We start from the raw sequence: 14,242 nt of genomic DNA on the forward strand, positions 1-14,242 counted from the left end.
GTGCATGTCCTGGGCAGTGAGGGCTGAACCCTTTGCTGCCTAAATGGACAGAGAGCTCACACTTACCTCACTTTCTGGGCACTGAGCATCCTTTCCTCCATTGGCCTGCCAGCTGCTGCATCTTCTCTTTCATTGGCAGCTGCGGCCATTAAATCTGTAATAAGCCTTTCCCATGAGATCATCTGGGCCCCCGACACCCCCCAAACTGCACCCACTGCCCAATTGTTTAGTCACTGACATGTACCCAGCATCCAACACAGGACTGTGTGCCCAGAACATTCCCTCTCTGTATATTTGTATTTATACATATGGGTAGGGGGTGCCATAGTGTTTCCCTTAGACAGTACAGTATGGGGGTACAGCTTATTGTATGCCCAGAACATTCCCTCTCTGTATATTTGTATTTATACATATGGGTAGGGGGTGCCATAGTGTTTCCCTTAGACAGTACAGTATGGGGGTTACAGCTTATTGTGTGCCAGAACATTCCCTCTCTGTATATTTGTATTTATACATATGGGTAGGAGGTGCCATAGTGTTTCCCTTAGACAGTACAGTATGGGGGTACAGCTTATTGTGTGCCCAGAACATTCCTTCTCTGTATATTTGTATTTATACATATGGGTAGGGGGTGCCATAGTGTTTCCCTTAGACAGTACAGTATGGGGGTACAGCTTATTGTGTGCCCAGAACATTCCTTCTCTGTATATTTGTATTTATACATATGGGTAGGGGGTGCCATAGTGGTTTCCTTAGACAGTACAGTATGGGGGTACAGCTTATTGTGTGCCCAGAACATTCCTTCTCTGTATATTTGTATTTATACATATGGGTAGGAGGTGCCATAGTGTTTCCCTTAGACAGTACAGTATGGGGGTACAGCTTATTGTGTGCCCAGAACATTCCTTCTCTGTGTATTTGTATTTATACATATGGGTAGGGGGTGCCATAAGTGTTTCCTTAGACAGTACAGTATGGGGGTACAGCTTATTGTGTGCCCAGAACATTCCTTCTCTGTATATTTGTATTTATACATATGGGTAGGAGGTGCCATAGTGTTTCCCTTAGACTGTACAGTATGGGGGTACAAGCTTATTGTGTGCCCAGAACATTCCTTCTCTGTATATTTGTATTTATACATCATGGGTAGGAGTGCCATAGTGTTTCCCTTAGACAGTAAAGTATGGGGGTACAGCTTATTGTGTGCCCAGAGCATTCCTTCTCTGTATATTGTATTTATACATATGGGTAGGAGGTGCCATAGTGTTTCCCTTAGACAGTACAGTATGGGGGTACAGGCTTATTGTGTGCCAGAACATTCCTTCTCTGTATATTTGTATTTATACATATGGGTAGGGGTGCCATAGTGTTTCCCTTAGACTGTACAGTATGGGGGTACAGCTTATTGTGTGCCCAGAACATTCCTTCTCTGTATAGTTGTATTTATACATATGGGTAGGGGGTGCCATAGTGTTTCCCTTAGACAGTAAAGTATGGGGGTACAGCTTATTGTGTGCCCAGAACATTCCTTCTCTGTATATTTGTATTTATACATATGGGTAGGGGGTGCCATAGTGTTTCCCTTAGACTGTACAGTATGGGGGTACAGCTTATTGTGTGCCCAGAACATTCCTTCTCTGTATAGTTGTATTTATACATATGGGTAGGGGGTGCCATAGTGTTTCCTTAGACAGTAAAGTATGGGGGTACAGCTTATTGTGTGCCCAGAGCATTCCTTCTCTGTATATTTGTATTTATACATATGGGTAGGAGGTGCCATAGTGTTTCCCTTAGACAGTACAGTATGGGGGTACAGCTTATTGTGTGCCCAGAACATTCCTTCTCTGTATATTTGTATTTATACATATGGGTAGGGGGTGCCATAGTGTTTCCCTTAGACAGTACAGTATGGGGGTACAGCTTATTGTGTGCCCAGAACATTCCTTCTCTGTATATTTGTATTTATACATATGGGTAGGGGGTGCCATAGTGTTTCCCTTAGACAGTACACGTATGGGGGTAACAGCTTATTGTGTGCCCAGAACATTCCCTCTCTGTATATTTGCTATTTATACATATGGGTAGGGGGTGCCATAGTGTTCCCTTAGACAGTACAGTATGGGGGTACAGCTTATTGTGTGCCCAGAACATTCCCTCTCTGTATATTTGTATTTATACATATAGGTAGGGGGTGCCATAAGTGTTTCCCTTAGACAGATACAGTATGGGGTACAGCTTATTGTTGTGCCCAGAACATTCCCTCTCTGTATATTTGTATTTATACATATGGGTAGGGGGTGCCATAGTGTTTCCCTTAGACAGTAAAGTATGGGGGTACAGCTTATTGTGTGCCCAGAACATTCCTTCTCTGTATATTTGTATTTATACATATGGGTAGGGGGTGCCATAGTGTTTCCCTTAGACAGTACAGTATGGGGGTACAGCTTATTGTGTGCCCAGAACATCCCAGTGAGAGGCAGAGAGAGGCTCAGACACAGTCCCTGTTATGTTTATTTGTTGCTGTATGATAATAGCACATACTGTAGTTAATGACAGTATCAGTGTTGGTATCAAACCCAAATGAGCCCCATTTAGCTCCCAGTTTTCAGTGGGGTTGGGGGAGGTGCATTTGGCTGTGGGGTGCGGACACCTTGCTCCAATGGTGCCTGGATGTCTTCACTTGCAGGTTCTGATGGATCAGTGGGGAGAGTCGCTGTGTCTTTAAGAGTGTGTGTCGGCTGCAGCGCTGTGGGACAGAACGGTACCGGCAATGAGGGTCCGCAGGCAGCTTAGTGACTGTGCTGCACTCTGTGTGGGGTTTAAAGGGGAACTACTCCCAACAACCAAAAGAAAATCTAATTCTAAGCAATTTGGAACTGACCAATACCCATTCATTCCTCATTCTCACTGGGTTTATAGTTATGTGTAACTGTCACTGTGTCTGTCCCTTTCCCTTCCCTGCACTGCTGGTTCTGACTCCTGATACAACTCCCCAATATCCATTCATCCCTCATTCTCACTGGGTTTATAGTTATGTGTAACTGTCACTGTGTCTGTCCCTTTCCCTTCCCTGCACTGCTGGTTCTGACTCCTGATACAACTCCCCAATATCCATTCATTCATCATTCTCACTGGGTTTATAGTTATGTGTAACTGTCACTGTGTCTGTCCCTTCCCTTCCCTGCACTGCTGGTTCTGACTCCTGATACAACTCCCAATATCCATTCAATCCCTCAATTCTCACTGGGTTTATAGTTATGTGTAACTGTCACTGTGTCTGTCCCTTTCCCTTCCCTGCACTGCTGGTTCCGACTCCTGATACAACTCCCCCAATACCCATTCATTCCTCATTCTCACTGGGTTTATAGTTATGTGTAACTGTCACTGTGTCTGTCCCTTTCCCTTCCCTGCACTGCTGGTTCTGACTCCTGATACAACTCCCCAATACCCATTCATTCCTCATTCTCACTGGGTTTATAGTTATGTGTAACTGTCACTGTGTCTGTCCCTTTCCCTTCTCTGCACTGCTGGTTCTGACTCCTGATACAACTCCCCAATATCCATTCATCCCTCATTCTCACTGGGTTTATAGTTATGTGTAACTGTCACTGTGTCTGTCCCTTTCCCTTCTCTGCACTGCTGGTTCTGACTCCTGATACAACTAGCCAATAAACCTGGAGGAAAAGTGACTTCGGTTACACTATTTCATGAGTCAGAATGGACAGGAATCTAATGACAGGATAAAAGAAACAAGAGTTCTGACCTTCCGGTGCCAGTGTGACATCTGAAACATCGGACTTAGAAGTGACATCCTCATTGGCCGCCTCTCTCTGGCTTGCTGATTGGCTGTCAGTTAATGAGTCCATCCCTGCAGACTAATGCACAGATCTGGATCAGTAAGTAATGGGCCACACTAGAACTAGCGGCAGGACTGACACGGAACAGTGTTATCATTGGCTCCCAGGGGCCCCATACTCACTGATTGGTGGGATTCTGCCCAGGACCCATGAGAGATGCTTCCCAGGGATATCAGTCTCCTGCTGTCAGACCCGCAGGCGTAGGGGGTGGAGCCTAAAGGCACATGAAGCATGTTGGGATATTTACCCTTTAGCTCTCTATACAGGGCTGCATATAGGGCAAGATCATAACAAAATTCTGCTTTGCAGCAATACCTTCAAGTGAGGCTGTCAGGTTTTGTTTGTAGAAATCGCCATCGTAGGGGTAAAGCCGCAGGTTCCCAATTACCCCCAGGGGCATCTGCTTGTAACTACAGGGGGTTTGCTCCTTGGGGGGCTGCTGATCTGTATAGGAAGATACAGTACACTGGCAGCCTCATCATCATATTCTCTATTCATATCTACTCACAACTGCCCCCTAGTGTTCAAGTGCAACCACCCGGCCCTATACCGTTCCACCAACTTCCTGCTTGTGGGCTTCAATCCGCCCCATTGTGTGCAGCCTGGGTAGGAAAGGGTTACTCACATTTATAGGGGGAACGACTTACCTGGGGGTTTCCTTCGGCCGCTGGGGCTGGCCGGGCCCGTGTATTTGTTCCACAGGTAATACTGGTTTCTTATGCTCTGCAGTTTTATTTCCATGTCGTTTAGAGCTTCCAGATGCTAAAGGGGAAGTACAACAGGTGTTTACTCGTTTATCTAGAATGAGAACTGGAATAATAAAACCATTAATGGGGCTACTTGCCCTTGGTACCAGGATGAGTGGGATACAAAGGTGGACTTACTGGGACCCGCCCCTCTCACAGTTAAACCAGGGCAGGTACAGATGGGACTACCCCCCCATTAAGGGGTCGTTCTCCTTTGAATTAACTTTCTATTATGATGTAGAGAATAATATTCTGAGACAACTTGCAATTGGTTCTCATTGTGTTTTTTCATTTATAAAGCTTTTTGTTCAGCAGCTATCTGGTTGCTAGTTTTGTTTACCTTAGCAACCAAGCAGCGGTTATGGATAGGAGGGGGCCTTTCTGTGCCTCCGGAGATGCCCCCAGTAGCCACACCAGGCCTTTCTGTGCCTCCGGAGATGCCCCCAGTAGCCACACCAGGCCTTTCTGTGCCGCCGGAGATGCCCCCAGTAGCCACCCCAGGCCTTTCTGTGCCTCCGGAGATGCCCCCACGTAGCCCACCCCAGGCCTTTCTCTGCCTCCGGATATGGCCCCCAGGTAGCCCATCCCAGGCCTTTCTGTGCCTCCGGATATGCCCCCAGTAAGCCACCCAGGCCTTTCTCCTGTCTGCTCAGATGCCCCCATTAGCCCACCCCAGGCCTTTCTGTGCCTCCGGATATGCCCCCAGTAGCCCACCCCAGGCCTTTCCTCTGGTCTGCTGATATGCCCCCATTAGCCACCCCAGGCCTTTCTGTGCCGCCGGTAGATGCCCCCAGTAGCCACCCCCAGGCCTTTCTGTGGCCTCCGAGATGCCCCCAGTAGCCACACCAGGCCTTTCTGTGCCGCCGGAGGATGCCCCCAGCTAGCCACCCCAGGCCTTCTGTGGCCTCCGGATGATGCCCGCCAGTACGCCACACCAAGGCCTTTGTGTGCCGCGGGAGAGCCCCAAGTAGCACCCAACTGGCTTTCTGTGCCTTCGAGATGCCAGTAAGCACCCAGGCTTCTCTGCTTCGGATATGCCCCGAGTAGCCATCCAGGCCTTTCTGTGCTTCCGGATATGCCATAGTAGCCCGCCCAGGCCTTTCTCTCTGTCTGGCTGAGATGCCCCGCATTATGCCACCTCCAGGCTTTCTGTGCTCCGGATATGCCCCCAGTAGCCACACCCAGGCCTTTCCTCCTGTCTGCTGAATGCCCCATTGCCACCCCAGGCCTTTCTGTGGCCTGCGAGAATGTTTCTTCATCCCAGTTAGCGCTCCAGGCCTTTCTCTTTTTGCTGAGATGCCCAGTAGCCAATCCAGGTCCTTTCTGTGTCTGCGGAGATGCTGCAGTAGCCACCCTCAGGCCTTTCTGTGCCTCTGGAGAATGCCCCCAGTAGTCCACCTCCAGGCCTTTTCTGTGTGCCTGCGGAGATGCCCCCAGTAGCCACCCCAGGCCTTTCTGTGCCTGCGGAGATGCCCCCAGTAGCCACCCAGGCTTTCTGTGCCTGCAGAGATGCCCGCAGTAGCCCCTGCCTAAGGCCTTTCTGTGCCTGCAGAAGATGCTCCCCGTAGCCACCCAGGCCTTTCTGGTGCCTGCGGTAGATTCTCCAGTAGCCACCACCAGGCTGTTCTTGCTCCGGAGATTGCCCCAGTAGCCCCAGTTTTTCTTGGTGCCCGGAGATGCCCCGTAGCCACCCCAGGCTTTCTGTGGCCTGCCGGAGATGCCACACAGTAGCCGCCAGTGCGCTTTCTGTGCGCTGCCGGAGGATGCTCCCAGTACCACCCAGGCTCTTTCTGTGCCTCCGGAGATGCCCCCAGTAGCCGCCCCACGCCTTTCTGTGCTGGTTATGGATAGGAGGGGGCCTGAATAGAAAGATAAGGGATAAAAAGTAACAATAATAATAAAACTGTCAGTGACCCCCCCCCCCCCCCATTACAAAGCTAGAAAGACAACTAATTAAAAAGCGATAACAAATAAATAATGAAGACCAATTGCAAAGTTGCTAGGAATAGGGAATTCTATAACAATACCTGCAGTTCTATGGGGCTGGATGCTTCCCCATACTCTCACCTGATTGTCCAGCTTGTACACAGGGCTGAGCCGTGCTGCCCCCTGCTGGTGCTTTTCCTTCACGCTATGCAGAACTACCCGTTGGTTCCCCAGTTCGGGAATAATCGGAGCGGGCAGCGTTACAGACCCAAAGTGCTGCCCGCTAACTCTCCCCTTGAGCTCTAACGCCCGCTCCTTGGCTGGGCTGCAAGGGTAACCAACAGGATTTAGGCACAGATCTATCAAACAGCGCCCCTTACCTGCTTGTGGCCGTATTACCTGCCCGACGCTCTGCCCTGTAGGGGCCCCCTGCCCGGGGGTTGGATGCAGCTCACTGACAGACTCTGGGGGCACCCGCCTGTAGGAACCTGAGTCTTTTTTCTTACTTTTGGCTTCAAAATAAAATAAGGAGAGTGATATGGGTCATGTCAGTACCTCATTGCCACTATGGCCTGTAATGCACTGCAGTTTGGCTTTAAAGGGTAACTAAACCTCAACAATGAATGAGGCTGCCCCAGGCCTTTCTGTGCCTCCGGAGATGCCCCCAGTAGCCACCCCAGGCCTTTCTGTGCCTCCGGAGATGCCCCCAGTAACCACCCCAGGCCTTTCTGTGCCTCCGGAGATGCCCCCCAGTAACCACCCCAGGCCTTTCTGTGCCTCCGGAGATGCCCCCAGTAACCACCCCAGGCCTTTCTGTGCCTCCGGAGATGCCCCCAGTAGCCACCCCAGGCCTTTCTGTGCCTCCGGAGATGCCCCCAGTAACCACCCCAGGCCTTTCTGTGCCTCCGGAGATGCCCCCAGTAGCCACCCCAGGCCTTTCTTTGTCTCCGGAGATGCACCTAGTAACCACCCCAGGCCTTTCTGTGCCTCCGGAGATGCCCCAGTAAGCCACCCCAGGCCTTTCTGTGTCTCCGGAGATGCCCCCAGTAGCCACCCCAGGCCTTTCTGTGTCTCCGGAGATGCCCCCAGTAGCCACCCCAGGCCTTTCTGTGCCTGGAGATGCCCCAGTAGCCCACCCAGGCCTTTCTTGTGCCTCCGGAGATGCCCCCAGGTAACCACCCCAGGCCTTTCTGTGCCTCCGGGAGATGCCCCATAGCCACCCCAGGCCTTTCTGTGCCTGGAGATGCCCCCAGTAGCCACCCCAGGCCTTTCTGTGCCTGGAGATGCCCCAGTAGCCACCCCAGGCCTTTCTGTGCCTGCCGGAGGTGCCCCCAGTAGCCACCCCAGGCCTTTCTTTGTCTCCGGAGATGCACCCCAGTTAACCACCCCAGGCCTTTCTGTGCCTCCGGAGATGCCCCCAGTAGCCACCCCAGGCCTTTCTGTGCCTCCGGAGATGCCCCCCAGTAGCCACCCCAGGCCTTTCTGTTGGTCTCCTGGAGATGCCCCAGTAGCCACCCCAGGCCTTTCTGTGCCTCCGGAGATGCCCCCAGTAACCACCCCAGGCCTTTCTGTTCTTCCGGAGATTGCCCAGTAACCCCCGGCCTTCTTGTGCCTCCGGAGATGCCCCCAGTAGCCACCCAGGCCTTCTGTGCCTGGAGATGCCCCCAGTAGCCACCCCAGGCCTTTCTGTGCCTGGAGATGCCCCCAGTAGCCACCCCAGGCCTTTCTGTGCCTCCGGAGGTGCCCCCAGTAGCCACCCCAGGCCTTTCTTTGTCTCCGGAGATGCACCCAGTAACCACCCCAGGCCTTTCTGTGCCTCCGGAGATGCCCCCAGTAGCCACCCAGGCCTTTCTGTGCCTCCGGAGATGCCCCCAGTAGCCAGCCCAGGCCTTTCTGTGTCTCCGGAGATGCCCCCAGTAACCACCCCAGGCCTTTCTGTGCCTCTGGAGATGCCCCCAGTAGCCACCCCCAGGCCTTTCTGTGCCTCCGGAGATGCCCCAGTTAGCCACCCCAGGCCTTTCTGTGCCTCCGGAGATGCCCCCAGTAGCCACCCAGGCCTTTCTGTGCCTCCGGAGATGCCCCAGTAGCCACCCAGGCCCTTCTGTGCCTCCGGAGATGCCCCCAGTAGCCACCCCAGGCCTTTCTGTACCTCCGGAGATGCCCCCAGTAGCCACCCAGGCCTTTCTGTCCTCCGGAGATGCCCCCAGTAAGCCACCCCAGGCCTTTCTGTGCCTCCGGAGATGCCCCCAGTAGCCACCCCAGGCCTTTCTGTGCCTCCGGAGATGCCCCCAGTAAGCCACCCAGGCTTTCTGTACCTCGGGGATGCCCCCAGTAGCCCACCCCAGGCCTTTCTGTACCTCCGGAGATGCCCCCAGTAGCCACCCAGGCCCTTTCTGTGCCTCCGGAGATGCCCCCAGTAGCCACCCCAGGCCTTTCTGTGCCTCCGGAGATGCCCCCAGTAGCCACCCCAGGCCTTTCTGTGCCTCCGGAGATGCCCCCAGTAGCCACCCCAGGCCTTTCTGTGCCTCCGGAGATGCCCCCAGTAGCCACCCCAGGCCTTTCTGTGCCTCCGGAGATGCCCCCAGTAGCCTGCTGATTCCCAGTAAATTCTCTGGGCTGCTGTCACTTACTCTCTCTACTGTCAGACTTACCACTTCTGAGTCCCCCGTATCCCCCCCGGCATCCTTACAAGGTAGGGTTCCCAACGTGAGAGCTGTAATTCCAACTCTGAGGGGCTTCAGTCTAGAAGGAAAGCAGCAATTGGATCAGAGCCGACTGGTTTGGACCCCAGTGCCCTTCATCCTTACTGTGCCCTTTACTTACGTCTCTTCCTTCTTCTGCTTTGGGCACGGAGTGGTTGGCATCCATACCAAGGATGTGGCTCTGTTCTCTGCAACGTCAGGCTGAAAAATAAATACTGTGCATTATGGGTAATGCCAATAAAGCAATATGGCAGCTCCCACCCCTATGTATAAATACCAATATACAGAGGGGCGAATACTCTGTATAAATATATATTATTGCAATAACTAATGCCGGGCAATGTGGTACTCACTCCGTGGATGGCACTGTGCCCGGGCACTCCGCGAGGCCGTATGGGTTCCTTGTGTGACGTGGCGTTTGGTGGCACCTTCTGGGCAACACTAGTGGCAAATACCAAGGAAAAGCGCTCACGTCAGTGCCGGATGGCGGCTTGCAAGGGCATATAAATTGGCACAGTGTTGTTGCCGTACCTGCTGGAAGTCTTGTTGTAGAGTTTATAGAGAGCAGAGTAAGACAGCCCTGCGAGTCTGACGGGAGAGACTGCGTGCCAGCGGGGAGCTTCCTGATTGGTCGGAGAGTGCGGGGGGGTGGGCATTGTGCTCACTGACAGCACAGGGAGTCCACCTGTTAGATCGACAGTCAAAGGCAGCGGGGTAACTATAGCGGGGGGGCAGACCCTGTGGTTGTGGGGGGCCCACCCAACTGTACCCGTACCTATAATTAATTATATATAATTATGTTACCCCTGTGTGAGTACATCAGTATAATTCCTGATACTCTGTCTGGCAGAACAACAGTCCTGTCTTGCTTTATGGCAGGGATTCTAGATATCAGAATCAGAGCAATAGTCTCATATGAGAGGATCAGTTCCCCTTTAACCTTTACAGCACTGCTGGCTGGACAGGCCTGTGACTGATTTAGCTAGGAGACTGGAAGAGATAAACACATAAATATGAAATCCAAACTCCTAATATGACCAATAGTAACACAGCATTTGTGTAGGAAATGGAATGATAAACTCTTAGTACCTTCCTCTGCACTGGGCGATCTCTGGCAATACCCCAGGGGGCGGTAATGGGGGATCCCCCTCTCCATCCTCTGGAAGGAACCCCAGCACTGCGGGTGCTGGCACACAGGGTCCTTACACATAGTCTCATCCAGCTCCATGGTCTGGGCAGCAGCCACCTGGGAACCAAGCATGGGGGGTGTGTGAGCTGTAAGTTGTATCAGGAGTCAGAACCAGCAGTGCAGGGAAGGGAAAGGGACAGACACAGTGACAGTTACACATAACTATAAACCCAGTGAGAATGAGGGATGAATGGGTATTGGGGAGTTGTATCAGGAGTCAGAACCAGCAGTGCAGGGAAGGGAAAGGGACAGACACAGTGACAGTTACACATAACTATAAACCCAGTGAGAATGAGGAATGAATGGATATTGGGGAGTTGTATCAGGAGTCAGAACCAGCAGTGCAGGGAAGGGAAAGGGACAGACACAGTGACAGTTACACATAACTATAAACCCAGTGAGAATGAGGGATGAATGGGTATTGGGGAGTTGTATCAGGAGTCAGAACCAGCAGTGCAGGGAAGGGAAAGGGACAGACACAGTGACAGTTTACACATAACTATAAAACCCAGTGAGAATGAGGAATGAATGGATATTGGGGAGTTGTATCAGGAGTCAGAACCAGCAGTGCAGGGAAGGGAAAGGGACAGACACAGTGACAGTTACACATAACTATAAACCCAGTGAGAATGAGGGATGAATGGATATTGGGGAGTTGTATCAGGAGTCAGAACCAGCAGTGCAGGGAAGGGAAAGGGACAGACACAGTGACAGTTACACATAACTATAAACCCAGTGAGAATGAGGGATGAATGGATATTGGGGAGTTGTATCAGGAGTCAGAACCAGCAGTGCAGGGAAGGGAAAGGGACAGACACAGTGACAGTTACACATAACTATAAACCCAGTGAGAATGAGGGATGAATGGATATTGGGGAGTTGTATCAGGAGTCAGAACCAGCAGTGCAGAGAAGGGAAAGAGACAGACACAGTGACAGTTACACATAACTATAAACCCAGTGAGAATGAGGGATGAATGGGTATTGGGGAGTTGTATCAGGAGTCAGAACCAGCAGTGCAGAGAAGGGAAAGAGACAGACACAGTGACAGTTACACATAACTATAAACCCAGTGAGAATGAGGAATGAATGGGTATTGGGGAGTTGTATCAGGAGTCAGAACCAGCAGTGCAGGGAAGGGAAAGGGACAGACACAGTGACAGTTACACATAACTATAAACCCAGTGAGAATGAGGGATGAATGGATATTGGGGAGTTGTATCAGGAGTCAGAACCAGCAGTGCAGGGAAGGGAAAGGGACAGACACAGTGACAGTTACACATAACTATAAAACCCAGTGAGAATGAGGGATGAATGGGTATTGGGGAGTTGTATCAGGAGTCAGAACCAGCAGTGCAGGGGAGGGAAAGGGACAGACACAGTGACAGTTACACATAACTATAAACCCAGTGAGAATGAGGAATGAATGGATATTGGGAGTTGTATCAGGAGTCAGAACCAGCAGTGCAGGGAAGGGAAAGGAACAGACACAGTGACAGTTACACATAACTATAAACCCAGTGAGAATGAGGAATGAATGGATATTGGGGAGTTGTATCAGGAGTCAGAACCAGCAGTGCAGGGAAGGGAAAGGACAGGCACAGTGACAGTTACACATAACTATAAACCCAGTGAGAATGAGGGAATGAATGGGTATTGGGGAGTTGTATCAGGAGTCAGAACCAGCAAGTGCAGGGAAGGGAAAGGGACAGACACAGTGACAGTTACACATAACTATAAACCCAGTGAGAATGAGGGATGAATGGGTATTGGGGAGTTGTATCAGGAGTCAGAACCAGCAGTGCAGGGAAGGGACAGACACAGTGACAGTTACACATAACTATAAACCCAGTGAGAATGAGGGATGAATGGGTATTGGGGAGTTGTATCAGGAGTCAGAACAGCAGTGCAGGGAAGGGAAAGGGACAGACACAGTGACAGTTACACATAACTATAAACCCAGTGAGAATGAGGAATGAATGGGTATTGGGGAGTTGTATCAAGAGTCAGAACCAGCAGTGCAGGGAAGGGAAAGGGACAGACACAGTGACAGTTACACATAACTATAAACCCAGTGAGAATGAGGGATGAATGGATATTGGGGAGTTGTATCAGGAGTCAGAACCAGCAGTGCAGGGAAGGGAAAAGGGACAGACACAGTGACAGTTACACATAACTATAAACCCAGTGAGAATGAGGAATGAATGGATATTGGGGAGTTGTATCAGGAGTCAGAACCAGCAGTGCAGAGAAGGGAAAGGGACAGACACAGTGACAGTTACACATAACTATAAACCCAGTGAGAAATGAGGGATGAATGGGTATTGGGGAGTTGTATCAGGAGTCAGAACCAGCAGTGCAGGGAAGGGAAAGGGACAGACACAGTGACAGTTACACATAACTAATAACCCAGTGAGAATGAGGAATGAATGGGTATTGGGGAGTTGTATCAGGAGTCAGAACCAGCAGTGCAGGGAAGGGAAAGGGACAGACACAGTGACAGTTACACATAACTATAACCCAGTGAGAATGAGGAATGAATGGTATTGGGGAGTTGTATCAGGAGTCCAGAACCAGCAGTGCAGGGAAGGGAAAGGGACAGACACAGTGACAGTTACACATAACTATAAACCCAGTGAGAATGAGGGATGAATGGGTATTGGGGAGTTGTATCAGGAGTCAGAACCAGCAGTGCAGGGAAGGGAAAGGGACAGACACAGTGACAGTTACACATAACTATAAACCCAGTGAAGAATGAGGGATGAATGGATATTGGGGGAGTTGTATCAGGAGTCAGAACCAGCAGTGCAGGGAAGGGAAAGGGACAGACACAGTGACAGTTACACATAACTATAAACCCAGTGAGAATGAGGAATGAATGGATATTGGGGAGTTGTATCAGGAGTCAGAACCAGCAGTGCAGGGAAGGGAAAGGGACAGACACAGTGACAGTTACACATAACTATAAACCCAGTGAGAATGAGGAATGAATGGGTATTGGGGAGTTGTATCAGGAGTCAGAACCAGCAGTGCAGGGAAAGGAACAGACACAGTGACAGTTACACATAACTATAAACCCAGTGAGAATGAGGAATGAATGGATATTGGGGAGTTGTATCAGGAGTCAGAACCAGCAGTGCAGGGAAGGGAATGAGGAATGAATGGATATTTGGGTGTAGGACACACATAAGGAGTCATGTGACACAAATGACATCACCAAGCACAGATTATAACAGATGACGTCAGTAATATTATATCATTACATTTCAGTAGGGATAATAATCACGTCTAAACCCTCCCCTGAAATCGGGCCCCCAGATCTTTTAACCCTTCATTGCTATAAAGGGATGTGGGAGTTGCAGTCCAATCACGGTTAGTAAGAGTAAAGGGGAAGCAAAGCCTTAGGAACATATTTTGTGTTATTTAACCATCAGGTGTCACATGACTGAGACCCTTACGGGAACAGACCCCCTGTCAGCATCAGACACTGCTCATTCACCCCAATATCTTCCTGCCCCGATTGCGCAAATACAAAAAAAAACTTACCCTCTCCCGGTTACCATAACAACAAAAGACGCTTCCGGGAACATTCCCAAGCAATATGGCTGCCGTGTATTCCAAGCCTCGTTCTCGCAATGAAAGTTCTGCTGAGTGGTTATGAGGCTTGGTACGCGCAAGGCATTCCCGTTACTAAAACCCTCCTCTGTTCAGGTGACACAGAGCAATGGCGGCCCCTTTATTTTGTAAGGTGGAACGCAAGGCGTTAGGAGCGACTGTTGGAACGCAAGCCGGGGGGGGGGTTTGCGTTCCAATAGGGGTTCCG

General features: G+C 50.7%; 1 protein-coding gene across 1 annotated transcript; it reads right to left on the reverse strand.

Moving 5' to 3' along the window:
• Positions 1–2,493: 2,493 nt before the first annotated feature.
• c8h9orf43 (chromosome 8 C9orf43 homolog) lies at positions 2,494–14,208 on the reverse strand. Its single transcript, XM_002940734.5, has 13 exons — positions 13,966–14,208; positions 10,321–10,477; positions 9,763–9,916; positions 9,585–9,672; positions 9,353–9,432; positions 9,181–9,271; positions 6,929–7,041; positions 6,671–6,854; positions 4,505–4,619; positions 4,173–4,301; positions 3,980–4,071; positions 3,764–3,875; positions 2,494–2,746 (listed from the first exon to the last, which is right to left on the reverse strand). Exons 2-13 carry the CDS (start codon positions 10,457–10,459, stop codon positions 2,592–2,594), a joined length of 1,452 nt encoding a protein of 483 aa, XP_002940780.2. The 5' UTR covers positions 10,460–10,477; positions 13,966–14,208; the 3' UTR covers positions 2,494–2,591.
• Positions 14,209–14,242: the final 34 nt, after the last annotated feature.

The sequence above is a fragment of the Xenopus tropicalis genome, chromosome 8 (genome assembly GCF_000004195.4).
Source record: "Xenopus tropicalis strain Nigerian chromosome 8, UCB_Xtro_10.0, whole genome shotgun sequence".
NCBI classification, from domain to species: domain Eukaryota; kingdom Metazoa; phylum Chordata; class Amphibia; order Anura; family Pipidae; genus Xenopus; species Xenopus tropicalis.

Excerpts from the sequence above, each read along its gene's own strand:
- c8h9orf43 (XM_002940734.5), bottom strand. The coding sequence starts at position 10,459 with ATGGAGCTGGATGAGACTATGTGTAAGGACCCTGTGTGCCAGCACCCG. Across the intron at positions 9,433-9,584 it reads GGCACAGTGCCATCCACGGA|CCTGACGTTGCAGAGAACAG; the intron begins GTGAGTACCACA and ends TTTATTTTTCAG. Across the intron at positions 2,747-3,763 it reads TGTCACACTGGCACCGGAAG|CGCTGCAGCCGACACACACT; the intron begins GTCAGAACTCTT and ends TCTGTCCCACAG.